General features: G+C 55.1%; 2 protein-coding genes across 2 annotated transcripts; both read right to left on the bottom strand.

The window, feature by feature from the left end:
* Positions 1–584: 584 nt before the first annotated feature.
* On the bottom strand, positions 585–5,672 carry NEIL1 (nei like DNA glycosylase 1). Its single transcript, XM_054388131.1, has 10 exons — positions 5,248–5,672; positions 4,997–5,116; positions 4,788–4,866; positions 3,636–3,735; positions 3,401–3,525; positions 2,912–2,939; positions 2,332–2,393; positions 2,128–2,184; positions 1,650–1,776; positions 585–658 (listed from the first exon to the last, which is right to left on the bottom strand). Exons 1-10 carry the CDS (start codon positions 5,664–5,666, stop codon positions 639–641), a joined length of 1,137 nt encoding a protein of 378 aa, XP_054244106.1. The 5' UTR covers positions 5,667–5,672; the 3' UTR covers positions 585–638.
* A 218-nt stretch (positions 5,673–5,890) lies between these two features.
* On the bottom strand, positions 5,891–7,502 carry COMMD4 (COMM domain containing 4). The gene is made up of 8 exons (XM_054387992.1): positions 7,471–7,502; positions 7,322–7,393; positions 7,170–7,235; positions 6,943–6,982; positions 6,730–6,849; positions 6,424–6,504; positions 6,158–6,334; positions 5,891–6,070 (listed from the first exon to the last, which is right to left on the bottom strand). Exons 1-8 carry the CDS (start codon positions 7,471–7,473, stop codon positions 6,030–6,032), a joined length of 600 nt encoding a protein of 199 aa, XP_054243967.1. The 5' UTR covers positions 7,474–7,502; the 3' UTR covers positions 5,891–6,029.
* Positions 7,503–24,962: the final 17,460 nt, after the last annotated feature.

Raw genomic sequence — 24,962 nt, 5'->3', positions numbered from 1 at the left:
GGAGTCTCCATCTCTGGAGACACTCAAAACCCATCTGAACATGTTCCTGGGTGACCTTCTCTAGGTGATCCTGCTGTGGCAGGGGGTTTGGACTGGATGATCTATAGAGGTCCTTTCCAACCCCTATAATTCTGTGATCTGCCTCTTCCTAGGGGCTGTTGTAGCTGCTGGTCCTCCTCAGCAGGATCTGGCTCCTGGGGCTGGGCAGACAAAGCTCACCTTTATTTTTTGGGGGTGGCAGGGGAGGGGAAGCCTGCTCCAGCCCATGTAGGGATGAGGCTGGGCACAAAAGGGTTGCCCTTAGCACAAAATCAGGTGTGCAGTGATTTCTACACAAAATATTTTATTAGCCAACTAAAACCAAGGAGCCAGGCAGCGAAGCAGAGAGGGGAAGGAAGAAGGAATCCCACTTCCAGGCAGAGAGAAGGGTCAGAGTCCAGTACAATGTGTGGCCCTTATCTCCCTCAGATGCCTGGGGACAGCAGGAGGATGCTGGATAGATCAGCCCCACCACCAAGCACAGCTTCTCCCCACACTGCAGGGTGCAGCAGCAGGGGCAGAGTGGCCCCAAGCCTCCCCAGCAGTAACCCAGGCCCCAGGCCAGGCCCTCCTGAGCTGTTACCCTGGGTGCTCAGCACTCAGACAGCAGGAACTGCACCTGGAAGATGGAAAGGGTAAATCAGAGGGTGCCTGGTTCTGCCCCACAAAGCTCCTCTCCTGCCTCCTGGCACCGCTGTGAGTCTCTTGGCACAAGGGAATGCTCCCACAGCCCCTGCCTGTGCATTTGGAAGGCATGGGGGCTGCCAGCCTCACCTCTGCCCTGTGTGTCTGGAAGCCATGGGGGCTGCCAGCCTCCCCTCTGCCCTGTGTGTTTGGAAGCCATGGGGGCTGTCAGCCTCACCTCTGCCCTGTGTGTTTGGAAGCCATGGGGGCTGCCAGCCTCACCTCTGCCCTGTGTGTCTGGAAGCCATGGGGGCTGCCAGCCTCCCCTCTGCCCTGTGTGTTTGGAAGCCATGGGGGCTGCCAGCCTCACCTCTGCCCTGTGTGTTTGGAAGCCATGGGGGCTGTCAGCCTCACCTCTGCCCTGTGTGTTTGGAAGCCATGGGGGCTGCCAGCTTCACCTCTGCCCTGTGTGTCTGGAAGCCATGGGGGCTGCCAGCTTCACCTCTGCCCTGTGTGTCTGGAAGCCATGGGGGCTGTCAGCCTCACCTCTGCCCTGTGTGTTTGGAAGCCATGGGGGCTGCCAGCCTCACCTCTGCCCTGTGTGTCTGGAAGCCATGGGGGCTGCCAGCCTCCCCTCTGCCCTGTGTGTTTGGAAGCCATGGGGGCTGTCAGCCTCACCTCTGCCCTGTGTGTTTGGAAGCCATGGGGGCTGTCAGCCTCACCTCTGCCCTGTGTGTCTGGAAGCCATGGGGGCTGCCAGCCTCCCCTCTGCCCTGTGTGTTTGGAAGCCATGGAGGCTGTCAGCCTCACCTCTGCCCTGTGTGTTTGGAAGCCATGGAGGCTGTCAGCCTCCCCTCTGCCCTGTGTGTCTGGAAGCCATGGAGGCTGTCAGCCTCCCCTCTGCCCTGTGTGTCTGGAAGCCATGGAGGCTGTCAGCCTCACCTCTGCCCTGTGTGTTTGGAAGCCATGGAGGCTGTCAGCCTCACCTCTGCTCCTGCGTGTGGATGCCCGGAGCCTCCTTTTGGCCTGAGGCTCAGAAAAGACCACAGCAGCAGTTGCTTTCCTCCTCCCACGAACACGTCCCTTCCTCAGCCCATCAGCCTCCTGCTCCTGCTCCTCCTCCTCCTCCTTCTTCTTCTTCTCCTCCTTCTCCTCCTCCTTCTCCTCCTCCTTCTCCTCCTTCTTCTCCTTCTTCTCCTCCTTCTTCTCCTTCTTCTCCTCCTTCTCCTCCTCCTTCTCCTCCTTCTCCTTCTTCTTCTCCTTCTTCTCCTCCTTCTCCTCCTCCTTCTCCTCCTCCTTCTCCTCCTTCTTCTCCTTCTTCTTCTCCTTCTTCTTCTCCTTCTTCTTCTCCTCCTTCTTCTCCTCCTTCTTCTTCTCCTTCTTCTTCTCCTTCTTCTTCTCCTCCTTCTTCTCCTCCTCCTCCTTCTCCTTCTTCTTCTTTTCCTCTTTCTTCTCCTTCTTGGCCGGCTTTGGGGGTTTTGCTGCAGCCCTGGGGTGCCCTTTTGAGGTGCGTCTGGTGACCTTGGTGGACATCAGAGTTGGAGTTTAGCAGCAGCAGTGTGCTTGGACAGCCAGGTGATGAGAAACTCCAGGTAGGAGCCCCACCATGAATTGCTCTGAGCAAGGCATGGGGAGCAGGACAGGAGCCACAACCACAAAGCTTCTTACCTTGGGGGTCAGGGCCTGGGGATCTGCCTCCAGCTGAGCATGCTTCTTGTGAGGCTTCTGCCCTGTGAGAGGAGAGGAGCCCAGGTTAGGTGAGGTGAGGAGGAGATGGGGCAGAGCACCTGCACCTGGAGGCTGCAGCACTTTCAGGGACAATGTCCTGGCAGATGGCTGAGCTGAGGGCTGGGAAGTTGGCACTGGGCTGGGGAATTGGCACTGGGCTGGACGAATGGCTTGAGGTGGCTCCTTCCCCTCAAAAGAGAGGGGAGGTTTCCTTCCCTGCCAGAAGCACTAGTGCTCAGTTCAGGCTCCCAGCCTGGCTGGCAAGGAAAGGTTGCAGTTGCTGGCCTGGAAAACCCCACTGTGAGGCACAGGAGGTGTGCCCAGGCAGGCAGCTGTGCTGGTGGGAAGCCTTGGGCACAGTGGGCTCTGTCCCCCACTGCTACCAGCCATCACAGGCCACTCAGCACTCCAGGGAGAGCAGCTTTGCTCTTGCCTTTGCCCCCAGAAAGCAGGGAGCTCTCCAGGCTCCAGCCCTCCCAGAGCTGGAGCAGGTCCTGCAGGCAGGAGAGCAGACACTCACCTTTGGGAACCATGGGGCCAGGCTCTCCCTGCAAAGAAGGGGACAGAGTGTTGGCCAGGGCAGAGTCATTCTGCAGGCATTGGCAGCAGAATCCACGCCCCTTCTCCACCCCTTAGCAAAGACAGCCATAGGGAAATGGCTGCGTTTCCCGGGAAGCCAGGGGGCACTGGGCTCACTCTGCCTGTCCTGTGCCTCAGCTCCTGCTCCTTCTACATGCCTCCACCGTGGGACTCAGGAGGGAGGAGCAGGGCTGCCAGACCACCAGCCCCTCTGCTCCAGACTGCCCACCATTCCTTGGCCAGTTGGGCAGGCACCGTGCAGAAGGCTCTTGTCACCTCCACGTCCAGTGGTCCCTGCAGTCTGGAGGGCAGGGAGACCTCCAACAATGCCGTGTAATGCTGCGAGGGTCTTGGGAAGCAGAAACTGGGCTGGTGTCACCTTGAAGGAGCAGCTGGGGGCCACTCAGCCTCAGTGAGCTCAGACTCCTACCTGGAACCACACGGTCCTGCCATTGCGGTCCCGCAGGCAGCTCATGCCAGGCACCAAGTAACACTGCAGCCAGCTCTTGAAGGCTGCGTAGTTCTCAGCGTTATCTGGGTCGAAGAGGTTCTTCTCTAGGAAGGGAGAGAGCAGAAGTAGAGAGGAGGCAGTTACACTGGTGCTGGGAATGCAAAGCCCAGGCCTCCCCCACCAAGCCTCAGCCCTCCCAGTCCTGCCAGCTCACCTGCTGCAACGACCTCCATGGGCACTGTGTGGCACAGCTCCAGGAGATCTGGGTTCTCCCTCATCAGCTTCAGCTTCTTGCTCAGTGTCAGGGAAGAATTCTGCAGCAGTGGAGAAGGGGAGGGAAATCACCTGCCAGCCACCCCAGCCTCACCAGGCTCTCTCCTCCCAAAAAACTCCATCCTGAGGCTCAGCTCCCACCCTTCCTCACCATGTGCCAGCCCTGAGATCACTGCTTTGTAGGCTTCCAATGATACATTTGCACATTCCCCACAGCTACAAAGACATAAAACAGTGCAAGGCTGTGAGACCACCAACACTTTGTAAAAGCAGCCCTCAAGTTGCATGGTTTGTTTTCAGCCCTCTTTAAAATAGCCACTGCCTCTCCCTTGAGGCCACCACATGAGCACTGGGCTCTACCACAGCCTTCCCCAGAGATTTTTCAGCTCACAAGGTGTTTTGTTTCCTTCACTCCTTCCTCTTCACCTGCCCCAAATACTGTAGGAGCCCTCCTGCCAGCAGAAGCTGGGTGCAGCCAGCAGGCAGTCCTGCGCCCAGGGAGCTGTCACAGCTCATCAGCCTGGCCACATGTGAATGAACATCGCATGCCTGAGGCCCCAGACCTGCTGTGCCCTGCTTCACTGGCAGGGCAGACGTGCCCAGACAGGGGTGTTCATGGCAAAGGACAGTAAAATGCTCAAGGAGAAGGAGCCCACGCAGCAAGTAGTGTGGCTGCGAAGGGAAAATGCCTGCCCTGGGGGTGGGAAAAGCTCAGAGCAGCGAATACCTGCCAGCAGCAGCGTGAAGAGAGGCTGTGAGCTCTGCAGAGGCTTGGTGGTGGTGTTCTGCCTGATCAGAGTGAGGAACCAAACAAACTGCCCTGGGCTGGAAGAAGCCCAAAACAGCAGACCTGAACCAGAGCTTCACGCGCAGCTAAGCCCAAAGCACAGCCAGAGCTGGGCAGCTGGCTGAGTCCAGCCTGAAGGCTAGAAGCAAACTGATTCAAGAATGCTTCTCAGCTCTGTCCAGCTCCCTGCACAGAAGGCAAGAGGCTCCAGGCAGCTTCCAAGCTGTCCCAGACAAATCCCTGCTGTGGCACCTTGCTGGAAAGCTGCCCCTTTCTGAGCCTGCAAAAGCACCAGTTGCTCCCCACCTTCTTCCTCCTCTCCTGCTCCTGATCCTTCAGGGCCTCCAGCACAGTCCGAGCCTTTTCAAAGGGAGGGATCTTCAACCTGAGAGAGTCCACCCATTACACACAAGCCTGAACTCTCACTTCTGGTTCTCACCCGTGTCTGTGAGCTGTCAGACTGTGGGGACCAAACCTCCATGGCTGGTCAGCAGATGCTCAAACCCCCCCTTTACCTGTACAGGATCTCAGCACGGAGGTAATTCCCAATTCCATTAAAAAACTTCTGGTTTAAGAGGGCTTCGCAGATGGGCTTGTCAAAAGCCTTATCCTCCAGGTTCTTCAGCACGTTCTCCCTGCAGTAGCACACAGAGCGCTGAGGGAAATTTTACTGCCGTGCAGCAAAAGCAGCCAACACAAAGCTGGGGGCGGCGGGGGGGGCTGCCCTCGGGCCGAGCCGCGGCGGGCAGGGTGCCGGGAGGCTCACCTGAAGGCCTGGTACTCGGTGAGTACGCAGGGTCCGCGGTCCGGCTGCCAGGCGTCACCCAGCCGCCACGACCCGAAGCGGCGAGCATCGACGAAGCAGAGGGCACGGGGCGGGCTCTCGCCGGTGAGGAAGCGGAGGTGGGCATGGCGGGGAAGCTCGGCGGCGGGGCATAACCGGAACGATCCCGACATGCCGAAGCGGAACACGAGGTGCAGGGGCTCGCCGGGGCCCAGTGGTGTCAGCGTCAGCCGCAGCTCCTTGCCCCGGGAGGTGGCGGTGACGCGGTAGGCCTCGCCGGAAAAAGGCACCTCCGGGCCCCTGCCCACCGCCGAGCGCTCTATGGCGCCCGAGAACACCAGCCCGCCGCACGCCTCGTTGATGTACCGCCCAGCCAGGTGCAGCTCCGGGCACTCGGGCATCGCTCCGACCGCACCGGAGAGTCCGCGAGAGGCAGCGGCAGGGCACAGTCCGGCCCGGCCCACAGCCTCCCATTGGCTGCGCAGCGAGAGCGCCGCACGCCGGGAGCTGCAGTCCTGCCCCATTGCCATGGCGACGGCCCCGCCGCAGCCTCTAAAGCTCTACCGACGTCTGAGGGACGCCGCTGCACGAAGAAACGGGTGGGACACAGCTCTGCTCGCTCAGCGTTGCCTTTATTAGAGCTTTCTGCCGCGGGACAGCCTCACCACGCCTGAGGAGAGCTGCCCCTGCCTTCCCCCTCCCCACCGGGGCCTGGTTCTGTCCTGCCATCCACCGTTGGTGCTTCCTGCCATCACCCTGCTTTCTCAGAGGAGGGTGTTCATGAGGGTCTGGGCCTGCTTCAGCTCTGAGGAAAGAGGGACGAGACGGTGGGGGCGCTGCTGCAGCACCCCTCCAGCATCCCACAGGGCCAGGGTCTCTCCTCTGGCCTCACCTGCCAGCAGCACGTGGAACTTGTCAGCTGACAGGGTCACCGGGACAGCTGCTGGCCGCCCATGCTCCCCGTTCTGCACATTGAAGGTCAGGTGCACAAGGGGCTCGTTGACCTCCTGCAGCTCGCTGGAGCTGAGGGTGTAATCCACCCGCCAGCCCACCGAGCCCAGCCGGCTCACTGGGGTGGGCAGATGGGTGGAGTCAGTATCCTGGCATGGAGCAGTGACCAGCCCCAACCCCCCAACCTCCCCATGCTGCCTCACTCACGTCTCAGGCTGCAGGCCTTCAGCCTGTCCTGGAGGGAGCTCTGCTTCTCCTCGTAGGACCGGCACAACCCACTGGCATGCTCTACCCAGGGGGAGAGACAAGAAACAAGCTCATGCTGGCCCTGCCCAACCTAAACCCTGGTAAAGCCCCAGAGATAGTGTGGAGGAGAGGTGGTAGAGGACACCATGTCTGCCATCCTCTGCTGGATGTGTGCATGAAAGCAGCAGCACCACGGGCTGCCACCTCAGCCCTGGCACATCCCAGCAGGTCTGGCCTCCACTGACACCCTGAGGGTCTTCCCCCCACCTTTGGGCAGCCCCAGCTGCTGCAGCTCGCTCGACAGGGACTCACTGTCCACGTTGTGCTTGGCTGCACTGGAGAGGATGAAGCTGAGGACAGCGATGGTCGCCTTCACATCCCCCGACTCTGTGGGTGGGATGTGAAGCTCAGGTCTGCTTTCCCCTGCCACATGGCTGCCCATTCCCTGACCTCAGCCAGGACTGGGGCAGTGGCACTCACCTAACTTGGCATCCGAGGTCAGCTTCAAGATCTTCTCATACTGCAGGAGCGCAGAGTGAGGCCATCAGAGCCAACACCTCGTACCAGACATCCCCATTATGTACTCATTAACAACGGAACCGCTAATTATCCTTTCCTTAGTAATAATGCTTAGCATCCTAATTGTGCAGCTATGGTGTAATAACGCTCGGCCCCATCCTGCTGACCCCACAGAGGGTCCCACTCACCTCGATGGCATCCCCCAGCAGGTCCCGCAGCACCTGGGCGCAGATCAGCTTCAGCTTCACCGAGGACTGCGGGGGAAAAGGGAGGGTGAGCTCCGCGCCCGGGCTAGGGCAGGGGTCCGGGCAGGGGCACGGAGGCGGCGCGGGCACTTAACGATTTTGGCCAGGGTGCTGATCTCGGCTAAGACCCAGTCGGGGCAGTCCAGGTCCCCGCAGAAGCGGAACCGCTGAGGGGAGAAGATGCGGTCAGAGCCCGCAGCGGACCCGCCGCGCCCCAACCCCCTGCCGCCGCCCCGCGCCCCACCATGTCGCCGCCGCTCGGCGCGCCTCCGAGCCGCAGCGGAACCCCCTCCCCTTCCCTGGGCGAGCAGGAGGCGACGGGCTCGGGCGGAAGGAAGGAAGTGGCCGAGAGCGGGAAGGGGCCGGGCCAGGGCTGGTGCTGGAAGAGGCGGGGATGAAGAGCGGGCCAGAGGAGCTCGGCGGCGGACATAGGTCTGGGGAAGAATCTGGTGGAGACTAGAGTGGCCTCCCCGAGCACGGGTAAGGGGCAGCCTGGGGCGAAAGGGGGTCCTGGCTGCAATAGGGCCGGATGGGTCGGGGGACGGCGGTTGCGGGCTCCGTGGGGGCTCCCCGAGCCGATTCCTACCTTCGGGGGGCGGCTCTGGGGCGTGGGCTGCGCCCGGCCGGGAAGCAGCGGGTTTCAGCTCAATGCTGGGGCTCAGTGTGCTGCCCGCACCTGCCCGGCGGGACAGCCCCTGGCGCCGCCCCAGCTCCGCACCCGTCACTGCAGCTGCCCCTGGCCCGGCCCGGCCCGGCCCTGCTCTGCTGCAAACCTACGAGTTTTATTTAAGTTCCAGCCCCAGGATCTGAGTTTTAGCCCAGCCCTGCAGTGATTATTCCAACGCCAGCCCCACCAGCGTTATTTGAACCCCATCCCTACAATCTTTATTTCTCAGCTCCATGGGCTCTGTTGATGGACGTGGCAGCTCAGCACCAGCTCCAGCTGCACTGCTGGTGGTTCAGCTCCAGCCTCTTAGTAATTTCAGCTCTAGCCATACAGATTTTATTTAAGCCTGAGCCCCACAGGTTTTTATTTCAGCTTTGTGTGATTTCAGCTCCAGCCCTACAGTCTTTATTCCAGCTCTGTGTGATTCCAGCTCCAGTCCTAGAAAATCTTTTCCAGCCCCACGATTTTTATTCCATCCCTACAGTCTTTATTTCTCAGCTCCGTGAGATTTGTTGATGGACAGTGCAGCTCAGCACCAGCTCCAGCCACACTGCTGGCAGTTCAGCTCCAGTTCTTCATGATGCCAGCTCCAGATCTTTGTGATTCCAGTTCTTCATGATGCCAGCTCCAGATCTTTGTGATTTCAGCTCTAGGCTTATAGATTTTATTTAAGCCCCCATCCCACAGGTTTCATTCCAGCTCTGGGTGATTTCAGCTCCAGCCCTAAAATCTTTATTTCAGCTGTGTGATTTCAGCTCCAGCCCTATGATCTTGATTTGAGCTCTGTGTGATTTGAGCTCTGTGTGATTTCCGCTCCGCCCTACAATCTTTATTTCAGCTCTGTGTGATGAGTTCTGTGTAGTTTGTGCACTGCTTGATTTCAGCTCTTAGTGATTTCATCTTCAGCCCTACAATCTTTATTTTAGCTCTTGGTGATTTCACCTCCAGCACTACAATCTTTATTTCGGCTCTGTGTGATTCGAGCTCTGTGTGATTTCAGCTGCACCCCTACAATCTTTATTTGAGGTCTGTGTGATTTGAGCTCTGTGTGATTTCTGTGTCATTTCAGCTCCAGCTACAATCTTTATTTCAGCTCGGTGTGATTTCAGCTCTGAATGATTTCAGCTGCAGCCCTACAATCTTTATTTGAGCTCTGTATGATTTCAGCTCCAGTCCTACAATCTTTATTCCAGCTCTGAATGATTTCAACTCCAGCCCTACCATCTTTTCCACCCCCAGGTTTTTTTTTCCGTCCCTACAGTCTTTATTTCTCAGCTCCATGGGTTCTGTTGATGGACACAGCAGCTCAGCTCCAGATCTTTGTGATTTCAGCTCCAGCTCATCATTATTTCAGCTCTATGCCTATAGGTTTTATTTAAGCCACCGTTCCACAGGTTTCATTCCAGCTCTGAGTGATTTCAGCTCCAGCCCTACAATCTTTATTTCAGCTCTGTGTGATTTCATCTTCAGCCCTACAATCTTTATTTCTGGTCTGTGTTATTTGAGCTCTGTGTGATTTCAGCTGCATCCCTACAATCTTTATTTGAGGTCTCTATGATTTGAGCTCTGTGTGATTTGAGCTCTGTGTGATTTCAGCTCCAGCCCTACAATCTTTATTTGAGCTCTGTGTGATTTGTGATCTGTTTGATTTCAGCTCTTTGTCATTTGAGCTCTGTGTCATTTGAACTTCGTGGTATTTCAGCTCTGTCTGATTTGGGCTACAGCACTACAATCTTTATTTGAGCTCTGTGGGATTTGAGCTCTGTGGGATTTGAGCTCTGTGGGATTTGAGCTCTGTGGGATTTGAGCTCTGTGGGATTTGAGCTCTGTGGGATTTGATCTCTGTGGGATTTCAGCTCTGTGTAATTTAAGCTCTGAGTGATTGGATGTCTAAGTGATTTCAACTCTGTGTGATTTCATCTCCAGCCCTACTATCTTTATTTGACCTCTGTGTGCTTTGAGCTTTTATTGATTTCAGCTCCAGCCCTAAAATTCTTATTTCAGCTCTGTGTGATTTCACCTCCTGCCCTACCATCTTTATTTGAGCTCTGCATGATTTGAGCTCTGAGTGATTTGAGCTCTGAGTGATTTGAGCTCTGAGTGATTTGAGCTCTGTGTGATTTCAGCTCCAGCCCTACAATCTTTATTTCAGCTCTGAATGATTTGAGCTCTGTGTGATTGGATCTCTGAGTTATTTGAATTCTCAATGATTTGAACTCTGTGTGATTTCAGCTCCAGTCCTACAATCTTTATTTCAGCACTGCGTGATTTCAGCTCCAGCCCTACAATCGTTACTTCTGCTCTGTATGATTTCAGCTCTGTGTGATTTGAACCCTTGTGTGATTTCAGTGTAGTGATTTCAGCTCCAGCCATAAAATCTTTACTTCATCACTGTGTAATTTGAGCTTTGTGATTTGAGCTCTGTGTGATTTCAGCTCCAGCCCTACAATCTTTATTTCAGCTCTGTATGGATTGAGCTGTGTGATTTGAGGTCTGGGTGATTTCAGCTCCAGCCCCACAATCTTTATTTCAGCTCTGTGTGATTTGAGGTCTGGGTGATTTGAGCTCCATCCCTACAATCTTTATTTCAGCTCTTTGTGATTTCAGCTCTGTGTGATTTGACCTCTGTGTGATTTCAGCTCTATATGAATTGAGCTCTGTGTGATTTCAGCTCCAGTCCTACAATCTTTATTTCAGCTCTGTGTGAACAGAATTCTGTGTGATTTGAGCTCTGTGTGGTTTGAGCTCTGTGTGATTTCAGCTCCAGCCCTACAATCTTTATTTCAGCTCTGTGTGAAGAGAACTCTGTGTGATTTGAGTTGTTTGTGCTCTGTGTGATTTGAGCTCTGTGTAAATTGAGCTCTGTGTGATTTCAGCTCCAGCCCCACAATCTTTATTTCAGCTCTGTGTGATTTGAGATCTGGGTGATTTGAGCTCCATCCCTACAATCTTTATTTCAGCTCTGTGTGATTTGAGATCTGGGTGATTTCAGCTCTTAGTGATTTCAGCTCTAGCCCCACAGTCTTGATTTGAGCTCTGTGTGATTTGAGCTCTTTGTGATTTCAGCTCTGTGTGATTTCAGCTCTGTGTGAATTGAGCTCTGTGTGATTTCAGCTCCAGCCCTACGATCTTTATTTCAGCTCTGTGTGAACAGAATTCTGTGCGATTTGAGCTCTGTGTGGTTTAAGCTCTGTGTGATTTCAGCTCCAGCCCCACAATCTTTATTTCAGCTCTGTGTGAAGAGAACTCTGTGTGATTTGAGTTGTATTGTTTGTGCTCTGTGTGATTTGAGCTCTTTGTGATTTCAGCTCTGTGTGATTTGGCTGTGTAATTTAAGCTGTGTGATTTGAGCTCTTAGTGATTTGAGCTCTGTGTGATTTCAGCTCCAGCCCTACAATCTTTATTTCAGCTCAGTGTGATTTCAGCTCTTTGTGATTTGACCTCTGTATGATTTCAGCTCTGTGTGAATTGAGCTCTGTGTGATTTCAGCTCCAGCCCTAAAATTTTTATTTCAGTTCTGTGTGATTTCACCTCCTGCCCTACCATCTTTTTTTGAGCTCTGCGTGATTTGAGGTCTGTGTGATTTGAGCTCTGAGTGATTTGAGCTCCAGCCCTAAAATTTTTATTTCAGCTTTGTGTGATTTGAGCTTTGTGTGATTTGTGTTCTTTGTGATTTGAGCTCTGAGTGATTTCAGCTCCAGCCCTACAATCTTTATTTCAGCACTGCGTGATTTCAGCTCCAGCCCTACAATCGTTACTTCTGCTCTGTATGATTTCAGCTCTGTGTGATTTGAACCCTTGTGTGATTTCAGTGTAATGATTTCAGCTCCAGCCCTAAAATCTTTATTTCATCACTGTGTAATTTGAGCTTTGTGATTTGAGCTCTGTGTGATTTCAGCTCCAGCCCTACAATCTTTATTTCAGCTCTGTGTGACGAGAACTCTGTGTGATTTGAGTTGTGTTGTTTGTGCTCTGTGTGATTTGAGCTCTGAGTGATTTCAGCTGTATGATTTGAGCTCTGTGTAATTTGACCTCTCTGTGATTTCAGCTCCAGCCGTACAATCTTTGAGCTCTGTGTGAACAGAATTCTGTGTGATCTGCCGGGCGGGGAAGTGGCGGACTGAGGGTTCAGGCCCTGATTGGGCGGGACGGAAAGGGTCGGGGCGAAGCAGGCTGGAGTGGGCTGGGATTGGCGGAGCCGGGCGCTCTGCTCCGTGATTGGCGGTGCCAGAATCCGCAGGGAGCACACATGGTAGCCCCAAGCTCCGCTCTCCAGCTGGAGCTGAAGCGGCACCTGCAGGAGGCGGCGGGGGGGAAGCCGGGCCCTGCCGGGGGGTGGCGGAACCAGGGTGCCTGTGCGGGCCCGGAATAGCGGGGAGGGGTGGTGGTATAGAGTGCCCAGGGCACTGGGGCCGGCTTCCGTGGGAGGAAGAGATGCCTATATGCAATAAGCCAAAAATCACAATTACAAAATCACAGAAGAAGAGGAGGGGGAAGGGACCTGTGGAGATGATCCACTCCAGGACTCTGCCAGAGCAGGTTCACCACCACAGCTTCCAGGAGGGTCTGGAATGAGGGCTTCACCACTCTAAACATAAAGAAGTTCCTTCTCAGTTTGACTAGAACTTCCTATGCCCTGATAACTGAGAATGCAGATAAGGCAGAGTTGCTGAATGTTTTTGCTTCAGCCTTTACTCCTTAGACTGCACTCTGAGTTCCAGACCCTGGTGGAAGGAGAAGCCTGGAGGAGGGAAGACTTCACTAGTCAATGAAGACTAGGTTAGGGATCAGTTACATATACTGAATGTTCACAAGTCCATGGGGCATAAGGAGATGCCCCCCAGAATGTTGAGAGCACTGCCTGCTGTTGTCACTCTACCACTCTCCATTTATGCAAAATCCTGTCAGACAGAAGAGGTGCCTGAAGATTGGAGGAAAGCCACTATCACTCCAGTCTTCAGCCAGCCAGAAAGAAGTTCCAGAAGACTAGAGATGAGTGAGCCTCACCTCCATCCCTAGCAAAATTATAGAGCAGCTCATTCTGGAGGTCAGCTCCAGGCAGTGGGAAGAGAAGATGATGAGCTAGAGCACCCAGCACAGATTGACCAAGGGGAAATCATACTTCACTAACCTGATAGCCTTCTATGATGTCATAACTGAAGGGGTAGATTCAGGGAGACCAGTGGGCCGTTTAGTTTGGAGAAGACAGAGGGAATCTAAGAAATGTCTATAACTATCTGAGGGCTGGGTGCCAAGAGGGAGGGGACAGGCTCTGCTCACTTGCACCCTGGGATAGGACAAGGGGCAATGGATATAAACTACAGCACAGGAGGTTCCACCTCAACATAAGGAGGAACTTCACTTCACGGGTCACAGAGCACTGGAACAGGCTGCCCAGAGAGGTTGTGGAGTCTTCTCTGGAGACTTTCAAGACCCATCTGGGTGTATTCCTGCACAACCTGTGCTAGATTCTGTGGGTTTGGAGTCAACCCTGAACATCCTGTGATTGTCCTGCAGCTGGGCACAACTGAAAAAAGACTGGTCCCATCCTCCTGCCACCTACCCTTGAAGTATTTTTAAGTATCAGTAAGACCTCCATCACTGTCTCTTTGCTAAAAAAGCCCCAAATCCCTCAGCCTTTCCTCACAAGGCTGATGTTCTAGTTCCCTCCTCAACTTTGTAGTCCTTTCCTGTACCCTTAAACACCTGGTTCCAAGGCACCTGCCACAGTGGGGGAACACCTCCCACTAGCCCAGGTCACTCAAGGCCTCAGCCACCCTGGCCTTGAACACTTCCAGGAAAGGGGCACATCCACAACCTCCCTGTGGGCAACCTGTTCCAATGTCTCACCACTCTCACTGTCAAGAATTTTTTTCCTCAGCTCTGGTCTAAGCCTCACCTCTTCCAGCTCAAAGCCACTGCCCCTCATCCTAGCACTACAAGCCCTTGTCAATAGTTTATTATAGGCATGGGTCTTCTAGCAAGGAGCTGTGGTTTTTAACATGACATGACAATGAGGCTAGTTTAGTCTAAGTATTTTCAAGCCCAAAAGCTGACTGTTGTTAATTAACATTTTTTCAGCTGTCAAGGACACACTGATTAGAAGTCCCTCACAATCATTCCAGTATACCCCTTTAGAACATTTTATCCCTAAACATAGACACTGCTTTGGCTGAAGAGTTCAGATCTCCTCCTTATCCTGAGCAACAAGGGGGTGGCACCTGCCTTCCCAACACTCAGCAAACCCAACTGGGTCTCAGTATGAGACTGTGGCATGAGCCAGGTAGTGGCAATGCTGCTGGTGGGGCCTCAGGTTTGCTGTAAGGTTCAAGGGCAGCAAGGTGGTGGCTGCAACAGACCCAAGCAGCTGTCACATCCTGGTGCTTCACCCCAGCAACCTGCACCTGCCACCCATCTTCATCCTGTCCTTTCTAGAAGTACCAGGTATTTTTGATTCTTCCCTGCCTTGTTTTTCATCATTCCAATTCATTCTTCCAGGCTGACTCTCACACACACTCAGCCTCTTAGGGGATGATGCAGCATGCAAGATCTACCCCCAGCCCCTTGGCTGAAAGCAAAGAATACATTTTTATTACCTCTGTGTTTTGCTCCTCCTCCCCACAGCTAGGCAGGAGTCTCACACATCATGCAGGGTGCCTCAAGGTGTGGCACAGACCTGTGGGTATCCAAACACAGATGTTCTACTTGTCAAACACACAACACTCCAGTATGATAGCTGTGGGGTTTTGGCAACTCTAGGTCATGTTTCCAGTCCTCCCTCACCAAGCTGCTGTTTTCCCCAGGCTGGGATTTTCTCTTGGTCAGCTGGTCCCATGCCTGTGCCTTCAGGTGAGGATTAGATTTGGAAAACCTGGACTAGACTAGATCTCTGGAGAATGGCTTCTTTTGCTACCTCTTAAGTGCAGCAGAAGCAAGCTAGGTTCTGCTTATTGTTCTTAACTTATGCTGGGGGTAGGTGACATCCTCAGACCTGACTCACCTCCTCTCCTGGAAGTTCTGCAAAGACAGACCTACAGCATGGAGCTGACAAGCAGCAGCAACAGCTTCTTGGCCCCAAGCTTCAATTTCCAAGGTTTGAGGATGTAGAAAGTTTTCCCCTCACTAAGGGACTCCCTGCTTGTGGTCATTTTCAGGCAGGAGCAGGGGGAAGTTGAGGAGCACACAGTGAGTTTCTCATCTTACAAACTAGAGCAAAAGGCTGAGTTTTAGTCCCTCTTCTCCCTGGAAAGGAGCCATAGAGTTCAGCACATCTGTGTTGGCATCACTTCAGGTTCCCACCAGATCAAGTGTCACAGGGTACAAAAGTAGGGCTCAGCACCCTGAAAGCAGGATGGGGTGAGCCCTGCAGTCTTGAAGGACCATGGCAGTGAAGTAGGCAGCAGGAAGAGCTCCATTATAGGGATGCTCTCCCTGGTGGGTTGAAGGGAAGCACCCAGTGGAACAAGCCCAGCCCAAAAAGGGATGCCCTTCCTTGGCCTTTACACCTCTAGCACTAGCAAGAAGCTAGTCAAGAGCTGGAGAAGATCAAGCTCAGATCATTGATGCCCTCCCAGGCATGAGGGCTCAATGCCACCCACGGAGCAGAAGCAGAGGCCACTCACAGCTGGGGTTTGACACTCTAGAAACAGTTTAATAAAAAAATTTACCATACAAAGTTATTCCTCCTCCAGGAGTACTTAACAGCCACAGCTCAATGAGCATCTTCTGAGCAGGTCTCTCCCTAGAACCCCTCTCTGTGTCCTCAACTCCAGCAGCTGTATCTTCTCATAAGACAGAGTCATGTTGAGAGCGTGCTTGAACATCCTCAGGTATCTGTGGGTGAGAGAAGTCCCTGTCCTCAGTCACTGTCCCCACCTCCCATGCAGGTCTCCAGCCCCTGGCATTGCCCAGGATCATTTCCAGGTGCGAAAGGGACCTGAGACCTGCAGAAACACCAACTATGCCTCAAAGCTCCAACTCCAAGGCACAGAAATGAGTTCTGAGACCACTTGCCTGCTCAGAGAATGCCCAGAATCCTTGGTTTTCCATTTCCATGGTCTGAGTCCCTACTTCAGGGTTTCTTCTGTCCCACAGGACTGGTCTGTCCCACCGATTGAGCCTTTTAGTCCTCAGGTACTAGGGAAGAGAGCATGGATGCTGCAGCCAGGCCTGACCCCACCCCAGTGCCCTGCTCTGTGCCCCCCTCACACAGGGAGCAGGACTCCTTTGCCCAGCAGACAGATGTCACCTTACCAGCAGGAGGGCCATGGGAGCAGTGATGATGCAGAGGCCACACACAACTATGATGGCCACACCATACTCTGGAAAGCCTGGCTGAGGCTGGGGGGGCTCCAGGGTGTCCTCTGTGACAGAGCACAGCCGTTAGTCCAGTCTGTAAGGACACAGGTCTTCTACACCCCACAGGTGGCAGCCACCCACTTCCACCACTGACACCTCTTTGGCAGCCTCCATGCCCTTCCCACAGAACCCTTCTGCCCATCCTACACCACCCTGCAGGTCAGTCTGTCTCCAACCCCCCCAGGCTGGGCAGAGGTGGGGGGCATGGTTGTTCCTAGAACTGTACTATCAAACCATCTCAAAAGCTGGTCACCTCACCAGCCAAGACACTTCACCCTCCCTTTGCACAAGGGAGCTGGACCTAGTTGGTCATGGATCTACTCTAAACACCACAGGCAGGGAGCCACAACCTGGTGAAGCTTGTGTATCCAGACCCCAAAGAGAAGCAGCTCACCTCCAACAGCAAGAGAATATGGATCCACCTGGAAGTCTGAACCAGCCAAAGCCTTGTCTGGTCCAACTGAGAGCAGAAGTGTCTCCAAAACTTGTAGGCTGGTTGGAGCAGGGTGCTGGAAGACCACATCCCCATGGCAGATCAAGGAGGCAGGCCTGTGGACAGGGTTGGGAAAAGCTCCAGCAGCTGCCAGTCCCAGAGCCACATGCTGGGCTTGTGGCCAGGGACACATGGAAGAAGCACCCCTAAGGGTTCAAGCAAGCTGCTCCTGAGGCAACAGACAAATTGTTTGACCTCAGATGACTGCTGTAAACCCTTCTGTGGCTGAGACTCTGCACCTGAGAGCCAAAACCTGTTAGCTGATGTCTGCAGGGAGGCCTCCCTGGCTCTGTATCCCCCATCCCTCCCTGCTGCTCCAGCAGCCCCTCTGCTCCCACTCACAGGAATCCTCTTATCACCACTTGCAGGAAGCTCTTGTAGTCCCTCCTCAGGACACTTGCCACCTGGAAGAGAAGTGTTGCTCAGCCTTTGAGGTGTTTCACCCAGCCAGACCACCAACTCCCACAGCCCTGGTGGAGCAGGGACAGCCACCACAGCAGGGACACAGGGCAGCTGCAGTCCTGCAGTCTCTCCAGGTGCCTGGCTGCATTGTGGTGGCCCAAAGCACTGAAGCACCATCAGCAGAAAGAACATCCTGCCACTAAAGCCTCAGTGCTGTCCATCAGGTATCAACAGCATTGGAGTTGAGGGTCTGGTTTGGACAGTTCTGAAGCAGTCCCTCTTCCTCCAGTAGTCCTAAGCCTCCTTTCCTCAGCACCTGGCCCCCTCCCACCAAGCCATACCTACCACATCACCAAGGTTTCTGGTGAGCTCCTGGTGCTCTACTGCAAGTGGGTCCAGAAGGTTCTCATTGAAGTGTCTGTTGGTGATGAGGAAGGAGACTGGGTAAACCTGCAGGTCAAGCTTGGCTCCTGAAGAGGCAAGACAGGAGTGTTAGAGAAGCAGACATGGCAGTGAGCCCTCCCACACACACCTCCTGTCCTTACCTTCCACTGAGAGGGAGGTCAGGTCCACAGAGCAGGCTGCAAGAGCTGTCAAAGCTTGCAGAACCTCTGCAACATCAGCATGGACAATAGTGTCAAGGTAGAGGTCTCCAGTGATCTTCAGCTCCCCACTGAGGTTTCTAAGGAGAGAGGAGGACTCTAAGCAAGGCAGGAGAGCTGGGACCAGGCTGACTAAGCACACCTTTGCTGGTCTTCTCAGCAGCTCAGGACTACTCAAAACCCAGGGAGGGTGCCACCAGCTGCACATCACCCTCCCAGGTATCCTAGTGCAGCACAACTCATCCTTATAGAATTGCTTAGGTCAGAAAAGACCTTCAAGATCATTAAGTCCAACCTCTCCATCTTTGCAGCATGGCTACTCAGCTGCTGAGTGCACAGGAGGTGGTGAAGGTCCCTTAAAGAGCTCAGGAGGGGGTTGCTTGTGTCCTGTACCTGAGCTGGATGATAGTGAAGTTCCTCACTTCATAGAAGGCACTGAGAGACCATATCACCTGGAAGAGGAGACAACAGCTCACAGCCCACCCCTACCTTAGGGCAGCTTATCCCAGCATGGGGCAGCCTGGGCCTGTTTTCCCCAGCATCATCCTTTGGAAGAGCCACCAAGGCTTGTCTTACCTCATTGCTCAGCTTCTCCAGGGTGTCTGTCTTGTTCCTTCCAAGCTGGAAGATGGTGAGAGACATGGACAGCTTCTCTGGGTCCAGGTTCTCCAGGCTGAAGCCTGAAAATTCAGAAGATAGTTATGGCCGTGGCTGTTCCTCCACCTTCCTTGGGAGATAATCAGGCAGCCCAGAGCTCTTCTGCCACATCCCAAAAGCAGAAGGCAGCAGAGCAGCTGACTGAAGATAAATAACTTTTGTGGTGGGAAGGGCTTGGGATGTACCACCTTCCAGGACCTGGGATGTACCTTCTCCCAGGAGAAGCAGGTGAAGGAGGGGAAGCCACAGCGTTTAGCAGCAGCACTGGACCACACAGGTGCAAGAGCTGCAGATGTGGCCTCCAGGGTTTGGCATGGGTCAAGAGAAGGGGTGCTCAATGAAAGCAAAGCTTTCAAACTGGAGAAGTCCAAACTGGACAGCTTTGGTTCTGCTAGAGGCCTAGGGAGGACACTTGAGAGCAGGTCTGCTGAGGGGAGATCTCCATGGCTCACCATTGGACTGGACAGACCGTGGCTCCAGCTGCCAGCTGAAGATGCTGCCTGCCTTGCTGGCCTGGGCGATGATGGTCCGGATGAGGTGGGAGCTGGTGGGAGCAGGAGCACCCCCCCGGAACACAGCCTCCCCTCGCACCACCACTGAGCCATTCCTGCCAGGGAGAGGAGAGGATGGGCAGCTCACCTCCCCTTTGGGAGCAGCCTGAGAGCCCCAGCACCCCCTGCATGAGCACCCCACCCAAAGGCAGCTCTCAGGTGGCTTTATGCACACCTTCAGACACTTTCAGCCAGGATGGTGACCCTGAGGAGGGAGCACAGCCTCTGCCTAGAGCATTTTGATGGGCAAACCCTTCTCTCCAAGTCAGCCTCACCCTTCTCCCTCTTTTGCTGCACACTCACATGAACTCAAGGACATCTGCCTGCAGGAAGGTCTCATAGGTGGACAGCATTTGGTTTAGCTGGAAGAAAGGAGAACCTGTGAGTGGAGAAGCTTTGGCAAACTCCATCACATGAATGTTCCAGGAGATGTGCAAGAAGTGCAGAGAGGAGCCAGCACATGTTGGTACCCCAGGGCATGCCAGGCCTCTGGGGATGGCCATGGCATACCCAGGGCTCCCATCAGCCCAGGAGCAGCACCCAGGAGGGAACACCCTCTACCACCACAAGCAATGGCCCCATTAGCTACCAGAGCTGAAGGAAGTCCAGCCCAACCTCACACCAGGCATCCCAGGCTGCCTCTGGCAGAGCAGTGCCAGCGATTTACTCATCTCCACCATGCCTAGGTGGGTGATAGACCAAGGCAGGGCTGACGCAGCCCTGCAGGCTCCCCAGCCCAAGCAGGACCTGCTGCAGCTTCTCAGCTGCCTGCCCTGCACCCAGCAGCTGTTGCACTCACCAGCAGCCTCACATCTTCCTCCAGCTCCCTGTAGCTCTCTGAAGCTGGGCTGCTCAGTGCCTCTGAGTAAGCAATGCCCAGCAGCCTGAACTGGAAGGGCAGCACATGTGTGGGCAGAAGCTGGGTAGGGACCACAGCAGGGTGGGGTGCAGAGGGCTTCACCCCTGAAGAGCCAGATTTGCCCTTTGTCATCAGCCCAGCTCTGGTGAAGGCCTCTCCTGAAGCTGAAGAGAGATGTTCCCTGGCTGTTGAGGGGTGCTGGGAGGTGGGAGAAGGAGTGGCCATGGACTGGGCATCCAGGGTGACTGCTGCTGGTGCAACCAGGGTGTGAGAGCTAGGGGAGGAGCTGGCTGCACTCACAGCTCCAGTGGAAGGCAGCAGGGAGGGTGGAGATGGCAAGCTTGTGGTGCTGGTGTGGTGCACAGCCTCAGAGCAGCATTCCAGAGCAGGGTTCTGGGAGCAGGGAGGAGGCACAGAGTCTGGGCTGGCATGGATGGACTCTGGAGGTCCTGCTGGAACAGCAGTGGGCCCTGCTGATGCTGTTGTGGGCTCACTGTGCCCAGCTTCTCCTGCCACAGCCACCTGTCCTGGCTGCATGCTCATCTCTGCCTCCTTCATGGCCTGGCCATGCCCTGCAGTGGGTCCATGCCCAGATGCTGTCAGGAAGGGACCTTGATGCAGAGGTGGCGTCTGGGTAGGTGACCCCAGGGGGAAGCCATGTGTCACACCTCCAGCTCTTTGAGAGGAACAGCTTCTTGGTTCTTCTTGAGAGGCCACCACACCAGCTCCATCCTTGCAGGGGACTTTGGTCACTCCAGGCTCTGGGATGGCATCAGGGGCTGCCAAGCTCACCCCAGTTGGACCAGCAGTGCTGGGGACTCTGGTCCAAGCAGGGGCATGGTAGGCTCCAGTAGATGTTGGCAGAATCTGCTGTGCAGAGGGAGAAGACTCTCTTGCCACCCCCGAGGTGACAGCAGGACCCTCAGCCTCTGCTGGAGGAGGGACGGGAGCCAGGACTTGTGGGTGGGTGACATCATCAGCCAGCACAGTCCTAGAAGGTGATGCCAAGACAGTGGCCAGAAGCCCAGACTCATTTCCTGAGGCCTTGGCCAAGGCTGTGTCCACCAGCAGAGCAGCTTCACCGTGCAGGAAGGTGCCAGCAGGCCATGTGTCCCAGGGCATCGCAGGTGTGACGCTAGAGGGCACCCAGTCAGGGCCAGGGTGCATTTGGGTCGAGTTGGATGTCCCTTCTGTTGGCAGAGCTGAAGGCAGCCCTGGAAGGGGTACCAGGTGAGGAGCAGCAGTGTGGTCCTCACCCATACCAAGGTCGGGCAGGCCAGGGCTTGGTCTCACCTCTTCTTTCTGCTCGTTGTGGCTCCTCTTTGCGGCTGTGGCAACTGGAGCTCCATGCTGGCCATCAGAGAAGTCAGTGGCTGTGGCCTGAAGAGGTGCTGGCACACTGCTGGCAGCCTGTGCTGCTGTCACAGCTCTGCTCCATGAAGGTCCATCCCTGGCTGTGACCACAGCAGGAGGCTTTGAGCTCACAGCTGGGCTGAGATCTGCTCTGCAGGGCACAATCTGATGGTCTGGAAATGCCCCAAGGGCCAGCACCTGGTCACCTCTGGGTTGATCCATTGTACTGTGGCTCTGGGAGAGCGTCCCTGCCAGTGTCCCTTCATGTGCTGGGACATGAGTCCCTGAGCTGTGAGGCTCTGCTGTGCCCACTGGCTGCCCAAGGCCATGGGCTGTGGTCACTGCTGGCACCCATGTGGCATCATGTGAGCCTGGTCCTGTGCCATGGAGGGCTCCCAGAGCAAGGGGATCCTGGGAGTCAGAACTGGGGCCACCCATGGTCTGGAGGAGCCTAGCTGAGGTAGCAGACACCCCTGTGCCAAGCCACTCTGTCATAGCCACTGCTGTGCCCATCCTGAGCCCTTGCCCAGAGCCAGGCTGCTGCTGTGGTGAGCTCCAAACTGGCAAGGGAGAGGCAGAGCTTGTGGTCAGTGTCCCCAGGCTCCATCCCTCCACATCTGTACCATGGGTCACATCTCCTTCTACCCTTGGCAAGGAGCCTGGGACACCTGCCAGCACCTTCCCATGCTGCTGCACAGCTGGTTTCCTGGGCACCTTCTCATATGCTGCCACCAGGCCATGCCCTGTCCCTGGCTGGGAGGCTCCTGAGCCCAGCCAAGCATGGAAAGGAGTTGGGGAGTCCAGGGGAGCAGCCAGAGAGCCCAGCAGGAGAGTGGTGGCAGACAGGCAGATGACCAGCACCAGGAAGGCTTTGCTCCACCACCTGCTGGCAGTGGCAGCCACAGGGGCAGCAGGACACAGGGTCATGGCCACAGTCTCTTCCCTCTGGCCATGGAGCACTGCTGGCTGTAGGACAACATCATCTGGAGGGCTTGGTGGTTCTAGTCCTCGTCTCTGCTTGGGAGAACCCATGGGGAGAGCCTAGCTGTGAAGAGGGACAGCAGGAGCTTCAGGGTGGGCTCCTCCAAGGTCCCTCTTCCCATCTCACCCCAGTGACAGTGGCTGACCCATCCCCAGAGCATCACCTCCACCAAAACCAGGAGGCTCCAAGTCAGAGCACCCCTGTGGCTCTCCTGCAACACTGAGCAGTTTCTCCAGCTCAGAAAAAAAAAAGGTGCCAAGCTTCAGTAGCTCTCAGAGGAGGACCCAGGAAGGCTCCTGGTGCAAGGCTCAGCCATTACCTCATTCCCTGCCCAAAACACCCAACTTACCTCAGAGGACCTCACCAGGAACAGCAAGCCCCTCCATCCCACCAGCATCACTTACCTAAGGGCACCCAAGGAGAAGAGGACACCAAGCCCCAGCCCATCCTTGCCCTTTTATCTCGATTCCCGGGGCAGGGGGGGGGTTCGTGGGTCCATCCCAGCTGCTCCCAGTTAACATCCAAGCTCATTAGCAGCCCCCAGGTGAAGCTTGTTCCTGGCTTATCTCTGTTCCTCATTCAGCCTGTGGCAGTGTGTCTTGTGTGGGGTTCTTCTAAATCAGCCCTGGGGTGCAGCACTCCAGCAGCAGCCAGAAGAGTGCTGGGGGATTGGTGCCACCCCTGCTGCATCCCCATAGTGCCCCTGAACAGCTCCTGATGCAGACACCTCCACCACCACCCTCCTCCCTGGCAGGGTGGGGGCTGAAGGCTGCTGGGATGTGTTCCTTTACCAGGGGGGTGACTTCCAGGGCTCCCTGCTCCCCCAGGATGGGTTGAATGCTGGCTTTGATGGGGCAGAGGGGCTGGAGACATCACCCAGGGCTTATGGCAGGGAGAAGTGGGTAAGTAGGTGAGTGCTTTGGATGGTGGGGGGTGCTCAGACCTCTGGTTTGGTGTGCCTGGCTGGCTGGGTGATGTTGGGTGATGATTTGGGGCCCCTCCCCAGAAAGGTCCTTTGATGTCCACGCTGGCAAGCAGAGCCCAAAGCACAGCATGTCTGGAAACAAGCCAAACCTTTTTTAATCAGGAAAGGCACCTCTTGAAATTCTGAATCCTTACAAAAACATTATTAAATAGAGTGAAGGCAGATTCCCTCCCCAGCCCCTGCTGCACAGCTCCAAACCCCACGCTGCCCTTCACAAAGGCTGCCTCCCACAGCATCTCCCCCTTCCCTATTCCCACCGTGCCCACCACATCCCAGTGGAAAACCAGAAAGGCGCTCACAAAACACCAGGCCAGCAGCACCAGCTGCCTCCCCAGGCTGGCAAACACACTCTTGGGCTTGGGGTAGGGCTGGGGGGGGGGGGGGTTGATTTTGTTTGGTAGTTTTGTTTATTTCCCCCTCCCCCTCCATTTTCTGAGTTTAAAATAAATATTTCCTGTAGTGAAATTAAAAAAATCACAACAATCCTCATTTTGTTCCTCCATGCCTTCAATCAGCTGGAAAAACACCTGAGTGTTGAGTTTGCAAGGCCTCTGCTGTGTCCTGCTGCTTGCTCACACCAGCCAAGGGGCAGTCCATCCGTCTGTCTGTCCATCCTTGGCTGCTGGGACCACTCCTTCAATGCCCATGGGATGGAATGGATCCCTCCTGAGACAGCCATCAACCCTTCAGTGCCCATGGCATGGAAAGGATAGAATCATAGAATGGTAGGAGTTGGAAGGGACCTCTGGAGATCATCTAGGATCCCTCCTTTTGAGCTCTTGCTCCCATCTCTTCCTGCTGAGGTCTCCATGGCTCCATGAAGGGAGACTTCTGTAGTCACAGGATGGGTTTTGTGGCTGGTTTACATGAAGACGTTCACCTCCCTTTGGGCCAGCTGGGATCTGGGTGGGGATGTGGTTTTCTTTGGCAGTCTTTACACTTTTCTCACACCCTCTTTCAGCTATGAGAGCCCCACCAGCCTGGCTTCCACCACCTTGGTCCAGCAGAGCAGATGGGTGAAGCCATGAGTTTAAATAACAACAATGACCACAAAAAAGTATAAATTACTCTGTTTTTACACCCCCCCACACACACACATACCCTGAGGGCAGTAGCTGCTTGTGAAGGTCAGTTCACCACATTTTTACAATGTCTTCATGTAAACCAGCCACAAAACCCATCCTGTGACTACAGAAGTCTACCTTGAGTGAAATCTCTGTAGGACTTGAAAGATGAAAACCCAGGAGGGAGGGAGGGAGGTTTGCTGGGAGAGAGGAGGGGTGGTGGTCAATCCTCCCTGCAGCAACCAGCCTTTCCCCAAGGCTGGGGACTGTGCTGTGGCCATTTCCATGTTCCTCTTGCAGGAAAATGCTGCTCCAGCCCTTCAGCTTCGTTGGAACTCCAGCCATGTCCTCCCAGTCACAAATGGAGGTGGGAGATGTCCTCAAAGCTGATGCATCACCAGAAGTGCAGCTCCAGCTGCCATAAGGGCCTTGAGCCCATCCCTGTGAGCCAGGGTACCACAGCAGCTATCCCTGCTCACAGCTCTGGAGCCTGTTCTCCACCCTGAACATCATCCTTAGAGGATCCCCATGGTGCCAGTGGTCTCTGGGCACCACCATCCCAGGCGGATGGGTCCCCATCCCATCTGTCCCGCTGGTGGGAGCATCTCCCTGCAGGTTTGCTGCTGATCACCTGCTTCACCTTGGCATCCATGTCACTGCCAGGAAGGGACCCCACTCTGGGGACAAGGGGAACCTTCTCTTTCCCTTTCTCAAGAGCAGGTGGCTCAGCTATTGCCCATGACAGCTTCTTTTGTGCCTCCTT

This window comes from Indicator indicator, chromosome 16, assembly GCF_027791375.1.
Source record: "Indicator indicator isolate 239-I01 chromosome 16, UM_Iind_1.1, whole genome shotgun sequence".
NCBI lineage: Eukaryota > Metazoa > Chordata > Aves > Piciformes > Indicatoridae > Indicator > Indicator indicator.
Note: the sequence above shows the minus strand (reverse complement) of the source record. Positions and strands in the feature narration are given on the sequence as shown.